This window comes from Macadamia integrifolia, chromosome 5, assembly GCF_013358625.1.
Source record: "Macadamia integrifolia cultivar HAES 741 chromosome 5, SCU_Mint_v3, whole genome shotgun sequence".
In the NCBI taxonomy this organism is placed as follows: Eukaryota; Viridiplantae; Streptophyta; class Magnoliopsida; order Proteales; family Proteaceae; genus Macadamia; species Macadamia integrifolia.
Window position 1 is genome coordinate 2,503,356 of NC_056561.1, and position 14,372 is coordinate 2,517,727.

Below are 14,372 nucleotides of genomic sequence, written 5' to 3' on the forward strand. Positions count from 1 at the left end.
CCAAGACTACATTTGGTGTGTTTTTTGGATAAGAAGGTTACATTTGATATGCATTCTAGTCGATAATGAATTATTATCATCTAAGAATGCATTATCGACTTAGATTACATTGGGCTCTTCTCAAGCGGTTAGAGAGACCAGTGAGGGTCCCAATCGTCGAATGGACCCTGAGACGCACCCAAACACATGGTCAGGGCACATCGGACGGATGGCACCCTCACTGGCCTCTCCAGCTATTGGTGAGGATCCTGACACTCCCAGTAATGCATATCAAACTCAAATAGGATCAGAACCGGCCAAGACAGATCTGGATCCCAATTCCAGGTTTATAAACACATGCCTGGGCCTCATGTTGTAGAATACCACCACAATTCTTGTCATTTGAATGATCTGGTTTGCTTGAAATGGAACTAATCAGTAATCGATTCAATAAATAGACTACATACAATGTATGCGGAAAATAAAATTAATTCAATTGTTCCTCAACAATCACAAAGCTCCGGAATCAACACTAGTTTCATCATCGTTGTGAGGAAGTCTCTCCAGAACCCAACCTTCAATACTCCTTCCTACTCTTGTTTTCAAGATCCATTCTCTCAATAGCCCTTGACAGCGTGTCAACCACCCTGTTTCTTCAATGGAAGATGGCCATGATGCTCCCCTGTAGTTGCTAGCCCTCGATGTCGATGCACCCTCTTCATCATCCTCCACATTGGACCATCTGAAGAAATCTGCTACCAATGAAGCACTGGATTGTTGGATAGGCACTTGCTGGTCTGTTAACTTGTTTTCGAACATGACTGTCCAGAATTTCACTTCAGTTGAATAGTATGGCCATATCCTTTTATCTCCCCTTAGACGTAAAATCTGGATAGCATCAATGCTTTCAAACAGAAGCCCATTGAAATGGTGTATGTAGATTAAATCTCCAGGAGTGGGTTCAACTTCAGTTCTAATCGAAATGGCATAGTCGATCTTTTTCACTCCCCTATGAATACAAGCTTCAATAAGAAAAGTGATGTCTATTTTCTCAGAGCCCTCAACTCCTTTCCAAATCAGTGGTGAAGGTGATAACTCAAAAACAACACACAGAATTGGTGACCTTCGCTGACCTTCACAAACAAAAATTCTTTCACGGAGCACAGTTTCTTCCACATAATCTATATGTCTTCCCTGCATATAAGAGGAAAAGAAAAGACCAATCAATCATAAAGAAACTAATTGATAGAGAAAGTAACACTTAAAAGAGAGAAAGATAAACGACCTGCCCATGTATCTTCCTTCTTGTCTCTATTAATTTGTCACAATCATACATACTCAACCATTCTAAGGATTCTGCTCCTTTGAGGCCATGAATTTCCTGTAGATTTTTACACCCAGAAATATTTAATCGCCTCAATCTTTTCAGGTTTGAGATATCCGGTAACTCTCTTAATTTGTAGCAATACTCCACATTCAACTCTTCCAAGGACTCTGTACCTTCAAGGCCATGAATTTCCTCTAGATCACAATGTCGAATTTGCAATTTCTTTAATCTTTTCAGGTTTGACAAATCCGGTAATCTTACCAATGATTTGCATCCATAAAGTGATAATTCTTTCAACCATTCTAAGTGTGATAAACCTGGAATTTCCTGCAGTGAGATGCAATTCCGAACTTCCAGTCCAGCTAAAGTGGAGGGAAGCTCTGGGAGAGATTCAAGGTTGTCGTAGCCATTCAAATATAGCTTCTGAAGCTGAGAAGAGAAACTACTCATGGTGATTGGGAATGGTTGAATCCTCTTGTAGACTGTTTTATCATCTTCTGGATCCACCATGCCTATTGTTTTTTCAGCTGAACCCCTCATGGCCATTGATAACACCTCTAAGCTTGAGAGCTTTGAAAAATCATATGGTAATTTTACAATCATGGTATATTTCATGTAAAAATGAAGTAAACTCCTCATTCTACCCATTGATGTCGGTAGCCTCGCCAACTTAAAGCACCATGAAACATCTAATTCCTCAAGCTTCTCTAACCGCCCTACACCATCAGGCAGTTCTTCAATATTTGTCCCACTTACCGAAAACTCAACCAAATGTTTTAGATCACCTATGGAGGTAGGCAACTTATTTAATGACTCACAATTCCAAAGGACAAGACTTTTGAGAGAAGGCATCTGGCAAATACTATCTGGGAGTTCCAAAAGATATCTACATTCCGAAAGATCCAATCTCTCTAAGCAAGGAAACCATGAGAAGTCGGGAGAGTCAGAGAGACCCCAACACTTTGTAAGAATAAGAACCTTCAACTTTTGGAACCGCTGCCAAACAAAGAAATGACATAAAATATTACTCTCCACTTAAAGTTTGATAATGAAACAAGTGAAAAAAGAAAAAGACAATTGTAATATACCTTATTTTTATTTTGAGGTACATCATTCCAAGCTAATTTGATATGACTAGATGATAGGTCAAGATAAACTAGTTCCTCATGATAAAAATTGGCTGGTAGAATTGTCAAAGGGCAACACCAACGGAACCATCTTAATTTAGACGAAAGGTGCGAAAAATCCCCTTTGAGGTTGTTAGTTCCACAAACATTGAGAAATCTTAAATTGGGCATCTTTGCAAAGTCTTCCCAACTTAAATCTTCTTCAGTCGCAAGGAGGAGGCCTTCAACCATTTGAGTTACCTACAATAAAAAAAAATAGTATTCCAATAAAAGAATTTTTGACGCATGCACAACCAAAAAAAAAAAAAGTAATTAGATTAAAGGTCGTCCCAAACTAAGATTATATGTTTAAAAGGGGAAAACCCCGGTTTTAGCCTCACTTCCATATAGTCCTAGGAGGCATAGATTAAAGGTGGTCCCAATCTTTACATTTTTGCACAATGTAGTTGCTTAGACTGAACTCTTATATGTGCTGACAACCTATATTAGGATTAAATGATTATTTATAATAATAAAAAAAAAAGGTGAACAAGAAAAAATGCCTCTTACCATATCTTTTTTTAATATCTTTAAGATCTCATCAGGAGACCACAATCTTGTGCGTTTGGTCGGGTCCCCAGCGCTGTCTTTCGAGATAATTCTCCTTCCCAAGTATCGAAGTTGATCATGCATCTTCAATCTATAATTATCCATCTTTAGGAGGTGCTTTTCAGTGAGTTCTTTTATCACTAACCTTGGACGCAACTCACAAGCTTCCCATATTGAAATTGGTGTTTCTGCATACCATCCAGCAAAATGGCATGCAATATCAAGAAATATGATTTTCGCATATTCACCTAGTTTATTGTAACTTATCATCAATCTTGCAAAGACCTTGTCATCATAGCTTTTTAATGACATTCCAGAGACCTTGTTATCAAGGATATCGTTCAAGCCTCCGACTGTATTTTTCCATTCTTCTTCGTCTTTGTCACATAGAAAAGAACCCAAAACCTCTAGAGTTAAAGGTAACCCTTCAGCACATTGTACGATTTCATGTGAAAACTGCTTGTAATTTTCAAGAGGTTCATTCTTTAAAAAAGCATACAAACTGAAGAGTTTAAGAGAATTCTCAAAATTCAGTCCTTCAAGCTTGTATATTTGAATATCTTTATCAACTTTATGTGTATTCAAACATTGGTCATCTCTAGTTGTTATGATGACCCTGCTTCCTTGACCAAACCAATTGATTCCACCAGCTAATACATCAAGTTGTTCATAATCATCCACATCATCAAGAATAAGAAGAATTTTTTCTCTATGAAGTCTTCTTGCTATCAATTTAGATCCTTGACAAAAAAAACTTATGCCGTAGTCCTTGTCCTTGCCACATATATCTTTAAGAAGTTGCGTTTGTAGAGAAACTAAACCCTTATTTCCTTGTGATGCTTCTTGTCTCACATCTGTGAGAAAGCTACTCCCATTGAAACTTCTAAAGATACGATTATACACAACCTTTGCTATAGTTGTCTTTCCGAGGCCACCCATGCCACATATGGCCACAAACCGTACATCATCATTACCAATATTTAACAAAGAAAGTAGCTTATCTATGTGGGAATCTATTCCAACAGGGTGTTTACATTCATCCAAGGGGGTACTAATTAGTTCTCTCAAAGCCCTTTGAACAATTAACTCGACTAAATTTGACTGATCCCTGCAATTTTTTCAAGTTAAAATGTAAATTACAACAATAAGTAACAATGTGTAAATCTCTAGTAATGTATTGGAGATTACTCAAACTTTTTTTTGTAATAGAAAAAAATATATATATGATAAGCACTACTAATGAGAAATAAATATCGGTAAAACTTGAGAAATCCAACCCTGTGAGAAAAATAGAGGAATGGTGAAAATCTTGTTTTTTATAGCTCACATTGTCTCACAAATAAGTCATACATATCATCAAAATAATGCATGCCAAAGTATAAAGACGACCAAATTGATACGATTTTAGGCAGGCAGTCCGGTTCCTTAATAGTTCTGGCTGTAAGGGTCACGACCAGAACTGAACCAATAACCTAGTCAGTTCCAAACCTGCAATATAGAACCATTTACTAATGGGTAGGCCAGTTCTGGTTCCTAATCGGTTTCAGACATGCCCAAATATATATATATATATATATATAATTCTCACTAAAGCACACAAATAACAAATTATATTTCCTTAAGTATTCAAATAATTAAAAATATAACCAAATATCCCAACTCAACGTAAAGAAGAGATGGGTGTTTTAAATATATAGTGATATGAAAGCATATGTAGGTATAGAGAATATATGTAGCAGTTATATCAAAAGGATGGGTGACAGCTGAATCATGTTCTTTTTGAGTTGGAAATGGGATGTTGTATTTTTCAACTATTGGATCATAGTCTCAATGTATCAACAAGACTCTATAACTTGTTGGATCGCCCCAAGAAACCTCTACTAAGTCATAATTATCACTATTTAATTTGAAGCCCAATAGAAAATTTTCCAAATCAAAAGTTTCTGCACATTGATAACTGGGTCTTGCCATTCTTATCTAGTCTATCAGTTCTAGAACTGTTTTAAGGACCAGACCTTGCCTGGACCAATAAGCTAATCGGTTCTAAAAGCTATATCTAGACCAGGACCGATAAGCTAATGGGATGGTGCGATTCGGTCTGGTTCTCTGTTCTTATCCTAAATTGATACCCTTACATAATATAAACAAACTAGTAACTGCAAGTGCACAAATTCTTCTAAGATTGTGTGATGAATGCATTTCATAGGGGAAGGTCAAGAATGGAAAAATGTGATGGGGATTGGGTACAAGTAAGAAGATTTCCTTAATCTCTTTTGAGAAATAAGTAATTGATAACAAAGATTGGATCTATCATGCTACTTTCAATGGATCCACTCATGCCCACATGGCATTGACCTGGCAACTACTATTATGAACTAACAAGCACGAGACATGAATTATTAAGGGCATATTTGGTAAGCTAATTGAATGTTGCAACCTGGTGGTCAACCAGTCGAAACAATCTCTCGACATTCTTGGGGTAAGGCTGCAGAATTCTTGTCTCCCTAGACTTCGAACATGTGGGAACCTCGTGCACCAGGTACGCTCTTTTTATTGAACTTCTACTTTTAGGCTTCTAGAAGCGACCTTCTCAAATTTATCAATATGTCGCCACTGGAGCTATAACGTTTGATGAACACTAGCTTAGCCTAATGGTGGCAGCTTTAGCTTGAAGAGCTGGCACCCACGGGAGGAGGTTGTGGGATATAAAACTTGTCATATTCGGGTGGATGTAGGAGTACATGGCCCTTGGCCCTACTAGCACCCAATAGACATTGGCCAGCAATACTCTGCAGGATAAGATAGCAGGAAAAAAGAAAAGGAATGATAACGTTTGGAATCTCTGACACATGAAACCCAGAAGCTTAGTGGTTTGCTTTGGGCAGCTTCTCAAGCTTTTTGAACTTATGCAGAAAAGATTCCAAAAAATTTCATGAGTGTAAACATCTAAAAAGGAAGATATTGAACTTCTGAAAAGAAAAATAACAACAGAAGACACATGACCATGCACCTATACTAGCATAATCCCACTCTTATTGTTTCGTGGAAATTCTTGAACACGATTTCAAGATTAAGGATGCAAAAACATATTGAAACACGAGGGAAGGAGTAAGATGATGAGTCTCCCAAAACTAGAGTCAAATAGCTAAGTTTTAAAATATAGAGGACTAAAATCGAAAAAGAGATAGGGATGGGTATGCCACCGGTATACAGTAAGCTAGCAAACAACACCAATGGGGGCACCAGATGAGGTATCAAATAGAAATGGTAGATGGGTCATTTCAAAAGGGGGAAGAGAGAGATAGACACTGTGTGTGCTAGCTTACGATATATCGGCAGCATACCCAACCTTTTTCCAATAAAAAGAGCCCATTGTTTAACTTGATGATTTACGGTATTTGGGGATCTCAAGATCCTTTAAAAGAAAGTTCGATGTCCTTTACTCATGCCAATCTTAAATGCTAAATACATGACATGAGAATTGATCAAATAGGGGGGAAAAGAGAAGTAGAACACAAGAAATACAAATGGCAAACTAGCAAAATAAAGTGGGGTTAAAAACAATACAATTAATGCCATAAAGATGCAAGATATAAATGCTATTGGTGTCCCAGCAGTCCAAATAGGAGGGACAAACTATACTCTCTCTTTTTCCCATGCTGGGAGAGTGTTCTCTGTTTCTACCAAACAAAAACAACAAGAGAGTGTTCTCTGTGGGGGAGTGCATCCTGCACCAGCACCCTCCCAGGTTGTCTTCCTCTTCTGCCCATATAGATCATTTCACATGAGGGAGGAGACAGACCGACTGTGAGAGGGATGCTGGCGGAGGCTGCCCCTCCCCCGCAGAGAACATTAGAACATACTTATAAGTCAGCAGCTGATATCATATGTATATACTATATTTCAATAAACATAGTATATACTTTTTGCCTATGCCCGAACATTGGCAAGCATTTTACCAAAAAAAAAGAGGACACAGACAGCATGAAAAGACAATTTTGAACCCCCACCCCATGTGCTAAAGATGCTCCCACACGCCCACCCATTGGCACAACACGCTGGTGTTGTCTACTCTAGAGTGGCAAGGTTCTCTTTCCCATACTTTTTGGTAGAAAAATCAAACAATATACTATTTTGTAGATAGAAAAATCAAATAATATACTTAATCAAGGAAAGAAGTGACATGTATATATACCTACTTAAACCATCGAACCGATCCTATATCCATTAAGCGGAAGCTTGGTCAGGGCCGTCAGGCTGCTCGGCCCAAATCGGGCCCAATGTCACGTCTATATTTTGTGGTCCATACCAATCCGGGACTAAATACCCCCAACCCAAGTCGAAAAAAAAGAAATCGCTGCTGGCCCGGGCTGCAAACCCGGGAATGGAATCTCAGGGGAAGGTTTGAAAATACCCACCCCTACCCTTGAGTTTCCATTCCCTGACTGGAACCAAGGGTTGCAGCTAGGCAATCGCAAGTTTCATTGACCCAAGTCAATCTATTCTTTTAACCTTATCTTTTACTCTCTTCTGTACATTTCTCTACAACTTCTTTCTCTCTCAAATCCAGGGTTTTAAAACTCAGAATCAGTAATTAATGGAAGCTTATTATTATGATTATAAGGGAGAATTGGGTTACAGAAGAAGAAGAACATAACAAAATATGATATGGAAGAATAGCTTAGTAATATAATTTTGTGAGAGTAAGACTTACTCAATATTTGCATCCCCCTTGAGAGTCCATCCCTTTAGATTCCCCACCTCTTTCAAAGCATTCCTCCAGATCTCAACATCAGCAGATTCACACTTGCTTTGGTGTTCCTGAAATGGTCCCTGAAAACTTCCAGTTTGATGTCGAACATCTCGTGGCTCAACATCAATGAAAATGGGTAGAATGGTTTGACCCTCATATAAATGGCACTCCCAAATCTCAGCAAGTTCCAAGAGACAATATTTGCTATCTCCATAGTTTTTAGAGAAGACAGGAATCGAGATTTCAGACCCTCGGATTGCTCTTAAAAGAGAGGGGCAAATCTCTTCTCCTTCCCAGAGTTCTTCGCTATCTATGAAGACATGGATTCCATCTTTTATTAGAGCTTTGTAGAGCAGACTTACAAAATTTTTGCGAGTATCTACACCTCTGAAATTGATAAACACATCGTAGGAAGAAGGCCGATGGGAAGAGGAAGAGGAAGAGGAAGAGGAAGAGGAAGTACTAACCCTAGATGAAGACGCCATGAACTTGAAGAGTTTGCAGAGATGTTGTTGGGATTTCGGATTTCGGATTTGGGAACCTCGCTTTGTTTTGTTTTGTTTTCTTTTAGCTTTTAAGAGGAGGAAGCCAACACATATCTATAGACGTATCATGGGTCCTGAAATCACAGTGGCCGCTTAATCTTAGTGAAATCCACCTCCGAGCTGACGTATTTCCCTTGACCCGCTGGTTTTCGAGATGCTGTTAACCTTTTGATGACATTAGGTGGAAATGTGGAATTGGATTATTGGAACTTGGTAGGAAAAAATGGAACAACTTTTCCTTAAGCCGTAATGTAAAAGATAACGGAGGAATTCTTTTTATTTCTTCCGCAATGACGCTCCATAATAGTGATCCTAACCTCCAATCAAATCCCCTATACGATAAACGGCGGTTTCATAGGACCAACGAAAGATAATGGGCAAGGGCTTCTTTCCAATAGGTTATTAACCCTCTTGGTGGGAGAGAAGGAATTCATAATTGAATGTCATTGCGATTTCTAACCCATTACTTCCCCTCTCTCTCCCACCCCTAGTTAACAATTCGGCTGAATAATTCGTGAATTATTCGGCCGAATCAAATTTTTCTGAATTAAATAAAAAATTCTGACCGAATCCGAATTAAAAATAAAATTCGATAAAAAATGCGTTTTTTACTAATTTGAATTTAAAACGCGAATAATTTGGGCCAAACCGAATTATTCGGTCCACTTAAACAGTATTTAAAAAAAAAAAAAAAAACAAAACATCATATATGAAACCTACGGTACCCACCATCGAAATAGTTTTCTTTTTTTTTTCTTTTCATCTTCTTCTCTCACAAATTTCTGCCTCCTTCTTCCCATCTTTTTTCTCCACCTAATTCTTCTGTAACAATCGTACGAATTTATTCTTTGTTTCATTTCTTTCTCATAACTTCATCAGTTCATCCTAAGATAGGGAAGATATCAAGCCTTGATAGATAATTTGAGGTTCCAGGGGACCAGGACAGATTCATATCGCTGTATCAATCAATCTTCTTTTATATTGTTGCTTTAATTTTGAAAAATTAGTGCGTCTTAGTGCAATATGGGTCTTGTGAACCCAAGCAAAAAGATAGTGAAAATTTTTTGTGGTCAATTTATTTATTTGTTTTATTGTAGTTGTAATCTTGCTTTCTATGTTTTGGGGCCTAATCTATTTCATGAGTAGAAATTGGATTACAATAACCATTGCTTCCATCGCTCAATGATAATTTTTTCATAGTTTTTTACTTTATTGTATAAAGTAATTTGCTCTTTCTAAGTATACAAATACAAATCAAGTTAATAACTTGATAAATAAAAAATATACAATAAACTATAAAAATAATATCTGAATTTTTTGCCCGACTTTTATTTTTTTAATCGAATAATTCTCGAATCTGAATCCGACTCCGATTTTTATTTTGTCCGCTTTTTTCACCGCTTTTTTGACCGAATCCTTAAATTAATCAATCGAATTATTCCGAATAATTCTCCGCTCGAATAATTCCCGAATCCAAATTTGCTAACTATGCTCCCACCCCCTCCCAAAAAGAAAAAAAACATTGCAATATGTTTACTTATTCCTCTATCACATGGACTAACCCATGTACTGCCATGTAACAAAGAATAGAATTTTCTGTAAAATGCATGATGCAAGATTATCAGCACCTTATAGCCTACCTGATGAACTTCACAAGCCACAGAAAACAAGTTCTCCTCTATTGCTTGTCTCTGTTATGAAAGGAGTTGATGTTCATTAGGTTTAAGTTTCAAGGTTTATGGTGTAAGGTTTAAAGCTTTAGGTGTCATAGAAAGGTTTTAAAGTTTCGTTGTACTATTAGACACAACCTCCCTGATTCCACAGGAGGGGGAGATGATTGGGATATTTAGATAGGGTAAGCCTTGAAAATGGACAATTCATACCTGTTTATACCTTCCGGGAAAGTCACACTAGAAGTCCCAGCAGCCACAAATGGTTGTGACACTAATACAAACCCATTGCATAATACCTTGGCATCTTACAGTAATTTTCATAGTCTCTCACGGTAGGAAGAGATTTTTGCCAACAAATATGAGATACACAGGCAGATCTCCAGACTTCTGGAGCAAACATTTTTCTTGCATTGACATCAGTTCAGGTACTGATAGTTGCCAATGGATTTGATTTCCTAGTTCACTAGTTTGATGTGAGTTCTAGTTTCATGGGTATGTAACTGGCAACACTTAAAACGAAACAGGACTCGAATCAATTAGAAAACATTAGCCGTGTTCCATGTAATCAGGTTTCCATGGAAAACAAGCTATCGAAGCTTTGAAACGAAACAGAGTCTTGAGTGGATTTAAATTCTAATGTGAGGTGTATGGTGTTAAGCACAATCACACTATAGACACAACTCTAGCTTCCATGTCAAATCCGGTGATGAGATATCTAGTAAAAGTTCAAGAAGAGGAAAGACAATTTTTCTATTTAGTGTTAAAAGAAGCCCCAAAAGAATAAATGAAAAGAAATGGCATGATTGATGCAACACTAACTAGTGTTGTTAACTCTTATTGCTAACAGCCATTTGTAGCTAACAACATAATTGACCATGGAAATGAGTTGCGAATACAACACAAGAAGAGGTTTAAAGGTACAGATCTAAGCTTTGTTGAACTGTAGAATATACTAACTCTCAAACCATTGTGGAGAACAGCTTAAGAACTCAATCTCTGTTTCAGCTTATTCATGTCGCTGAGATTGTTTAAGACGTGCTCTTGGCCAGAAAAGTATGCCAATTTGAGGAAGATTCAGAGGTATCTTCATGGATCTCTGTAAAAGCTTGGAGATTTCTGGGGAGGGGGGTTAGGTTAACATCCATTAGCCCTTCAAGCATCTGAACCACTAGCCCCATCGATGGCCTATGAGCTTCATCATCTTGGATGCACCAACAAGCAACTTTACAAGCTCTAGCGAGTTCTGCATGATCAGAATTATCTTCTAACCTGCAGTCCAAGAGGCTAATGATTTCTCCATTTTCATTGATTTTTCTTGCTGCCCAAGTAGGAAAGTATCTAACTTTGCCATCCCCACCTTGAGAGGAGTTTCTCTTTCCTGATATAAGCTCAAAGAGCATCATACCAGAGCTGTAAACATCAGCTTTGGTGGTTATTGCCACACCCGAAATCCACTCTGGTGCAAGGTATCCAATGGTCCCTCTCATGCTTGTCAACACTCGACTGAATTCCCGGCCAACAAGCCTTGCCATGCCAAAGTCTGCCACCTTGTGACAAAATTCAGCATCTAAAAGAATGTTCTCAGGCTTGATGTCACAATGGATGATGCAATCTCTGCACTTCTCATGTAGATACGCAAGTCCTCTTGCTATTCCAATAGCGATTTGGTATCTTGTTTTCCAATCTAAAATCTCAAAGCCCTTTTTATCATGAAATAGATGGGAATCTAAAGAGCCATTTGGCATAAAATCATAGACCAGCAACCTTTTAGTACCTTGAAAGCAGAACCCACGTAGGCGAATGAGGTTAATGTGTTGAATCATCCCAATCGTGCTTACTTCAGATCGGAACTGCTCTTCTCCTCGACTGAGACCTTCAAAAAGTTTCTTCACAGCTACAATAGTCAAATCAGGCAATGTCCCTATAAAGACAGAACCAAATCCTCCACTTCCTATCTGTTTGGAGAAGTTTTTGGTTGCAATTTGTAAGTTCTTGTATGAAAACTGAACCAAAAAACCATCAGTTTGATTTAAAGGTCCAAATACATTCCTTCTCCGCCACCACCAGAATAGCAATAAAACAGATCCCAAGAGCAGTACAACCCCTACAATAACACCAACAATAGCATACATAACTGATCCCTTCTTCTTACCTCCAGAACTTGAAAGCTCGGAAGCAGAAAGTTTGAGAAATAGATTTCCTCCACCACTATCACGTCGTGAGAATTGTTGTAGATTCAACAGATCTCCTTCCCATACTGAACACCCACCATCATATGCATAAGCTGTGCAAGAACAGTTATTCAGGCAAGCCAATTCACATGCTTGGGCACTCTCAACCTCCAAAGAATGTGGATTTGCGGGCAATCTCATATTGGGCATGGACAATAATCCATCTTTCTCCCCATTTATAGAAACATTGTTTCCACAAAGTAACGGGGCTTTCCTCACACAACCACCAGACCAATCGCTCAGATTATTATAATCTGTTGGTGAGCGTGGCTTAAAACCTTGCAAACATTTGCAGAAGGGCAATTCTTGCTCATGGCAGGTCCCGAAAGCCCCACAGAGAGCATAAACATCGCATATCTTTCTTGGCTGAGAATAAAATAAATTCCAGCCAACACCATCCTGCCATACAAATTGCTTGGCCTGCCCCGTCACATCCATCACTAATCTAGTGATGAAAGAAGTATTATATACATTATAAGTGAAATAGCTCTCGTTCTGGTTTGACACATAACTGAAGTAAAAGTAATTATTAGCCTCCATTTCAGGAATTAAGCTGAAAATATGCCCATTCCAAGGCCCACTAGTCCAGTAGCTTTGAGAGCTATTCCCAGATAGGAAATACTGAGCGCTTCCAGCGGGGTCCTGCTCTTGAGAGAAGATTCCCATAGCGGGATCCTCTGAATTCTTCCATGAAGTAAGAATATATGAAGTATTGGTGAGTTTATTCCGCCCAACCTTTGCACCCGGTAAGAAATTATTAGTTTGGTGATCAAAACTCTGCCAAATGAAAGCAGAGGAGTTTTGCTTGTGTCTCACAACCAGATTTCCAGAGTCAAGAAGCACTGCCTCCGTAGAATTCAAGGTTAAGGATGTCAAATTTGTAGACCAAATATGGGTTTTGGATGAGTCGAGGAGAACTAGATTTCCATCCTCTAGGAGTTTCAGCTGGGAAGAAGACTTGTCAGAGATGGGTTTATCTCTGTTTGCTACCCAAACGACTGTCCTTTCTGAGATCTTTCTGTACCATATGCCAATGTAGTAGTTCTGAGATTTATTACCTGTAGCGAAGAAGCCCAATTCGAAGGTCCCAGCTGGTTCAGAGATAATGGTCTGGTCTCCTGATATAGAATCTCCCGTAGAGATGGTGCTAGCTCCATTAGAAAGAAGGGTATTGAGAGAGAAGAAATGGAACATGACAAAGAGGAAGAACCATGAACTTTGGGTGATACCCATTTGTGCACAACCACTGACGGGCAAATCAAAACTGAAATTTTGAATAAAAAAGGAGAAGAGGAGGATGAGATAGAAGTATCATCTTCATGAGAAGAATGAAATACCACCTCTTACTGTAATTCAAAATTTGAAGTAGTTGCCTTCCATGGAACACAAGACTTGACCAATGCTTCTCGAGACTGTGAGTAATGTATTTCTAAAATTGTATGTATTTGTACTTTTTTCAACATGGGCCATTCTAATCATTGTCCTTTTTCCATGAAAGACCCAACCCTGATAACTATATAACGGGACTTCTGGGGTAATAAGGCAAAGGGAAATCTTAACTATGACTTTCATTTTTAGAGTTGAAAGACTTGGACTTGTGGGAATTGGGGAATGGATAGGATAAGGCAAGAGTGGTTGTGGATTTCCAGTGCACAGAGGATTGCTCCTCTGCTTGGTTTCGTCCAAATGGCTATGTGAGGAGTCAGCAGCAGGGAAGAATGAAGCTTGAGCTTTTGGATAACAAAGTCATCAAATCAGATGAACTGTCCATGCACCAGTCATGTTGGGGTCATCGCTGGTTCATGTGAATTATGAACTGAGGAAGTAGGAAGACAAATGCTAGAAATGCAGAAAAAGGAAATAAAAATGAAAAATTTGACACGATAGAAACACTATATCTAATCTATGTTGCCATTGTGGGTTTACGGCCATCAGCTTGAAAATTGGCTTTCTGGCTCTCATGGGTCTATGTCTTTCTCTGTTCAAGTGAGTTGCAGGGTCTCTTCAAAAATGCATGGTTAAGCACAAGGAATGAAGGGAATTACGGGTTAGCTCGAGGGCACTTTTGGTACTTGGAAGCTATTAACTTGGAGTCTCTGGATTCACTTCCCTTCCCTACCAAGGCTCTCTAGTACTCTCTTGCCCTCTT

General features: G+C 38.5%; 2 protein-coding genes across 2 annotated transcripts; both read right to left on the reverse strand.

Annotated features, from left to right (window-relative positions):
* Positions 1–394: 394 nt before the first annotated feature.
* Positions 395–8,534, reverse strand: LOC122079138 (disease resistance protein RPV1-like). The gene is made up of 5 exons (XM_042645395.1): positions 7,736–8,534; positions 2,983–4,129; positions 2,395–2,673; positions 1,265–2,302; positions 395–1,173 (listed from the first exon to the last, which is right to left on the reverse strand). The coding sequence occupies exons 1-5, from the start codon at positions 8,257–8,259 to the stop codon at positions 490–492; spliced, it is 3,672 nt and encodes a 1,223-aa protein (XP_042501329.1). The 5' UTR covers positions 8,260–8,534; the 3' UTR covers positions 395–489.
* A 2,258-nt stretch (positions 8,535–10,792) lies between these two features.
* Positions 10,793–13,650, reverse strand: LOC122078925 (G-type lectin S-receptor-like serine/threonine-protein kinase At2g19130). Its single transcript, XM_042645131.1, has one exon. It carries the CDS (start codon positions 13,454–13,456, stop codon positions 11,021–11,023), a length of 2,436 nt encoding a protein of 811 aa, XP_042501065.1. The 5' UTR covers positions 13,457–13,650; the 3' UTR covers positions 10,793–11,020.
* Between the last annotated feature and the right edge of the window lie 722 nt (positions 13,651–14,372).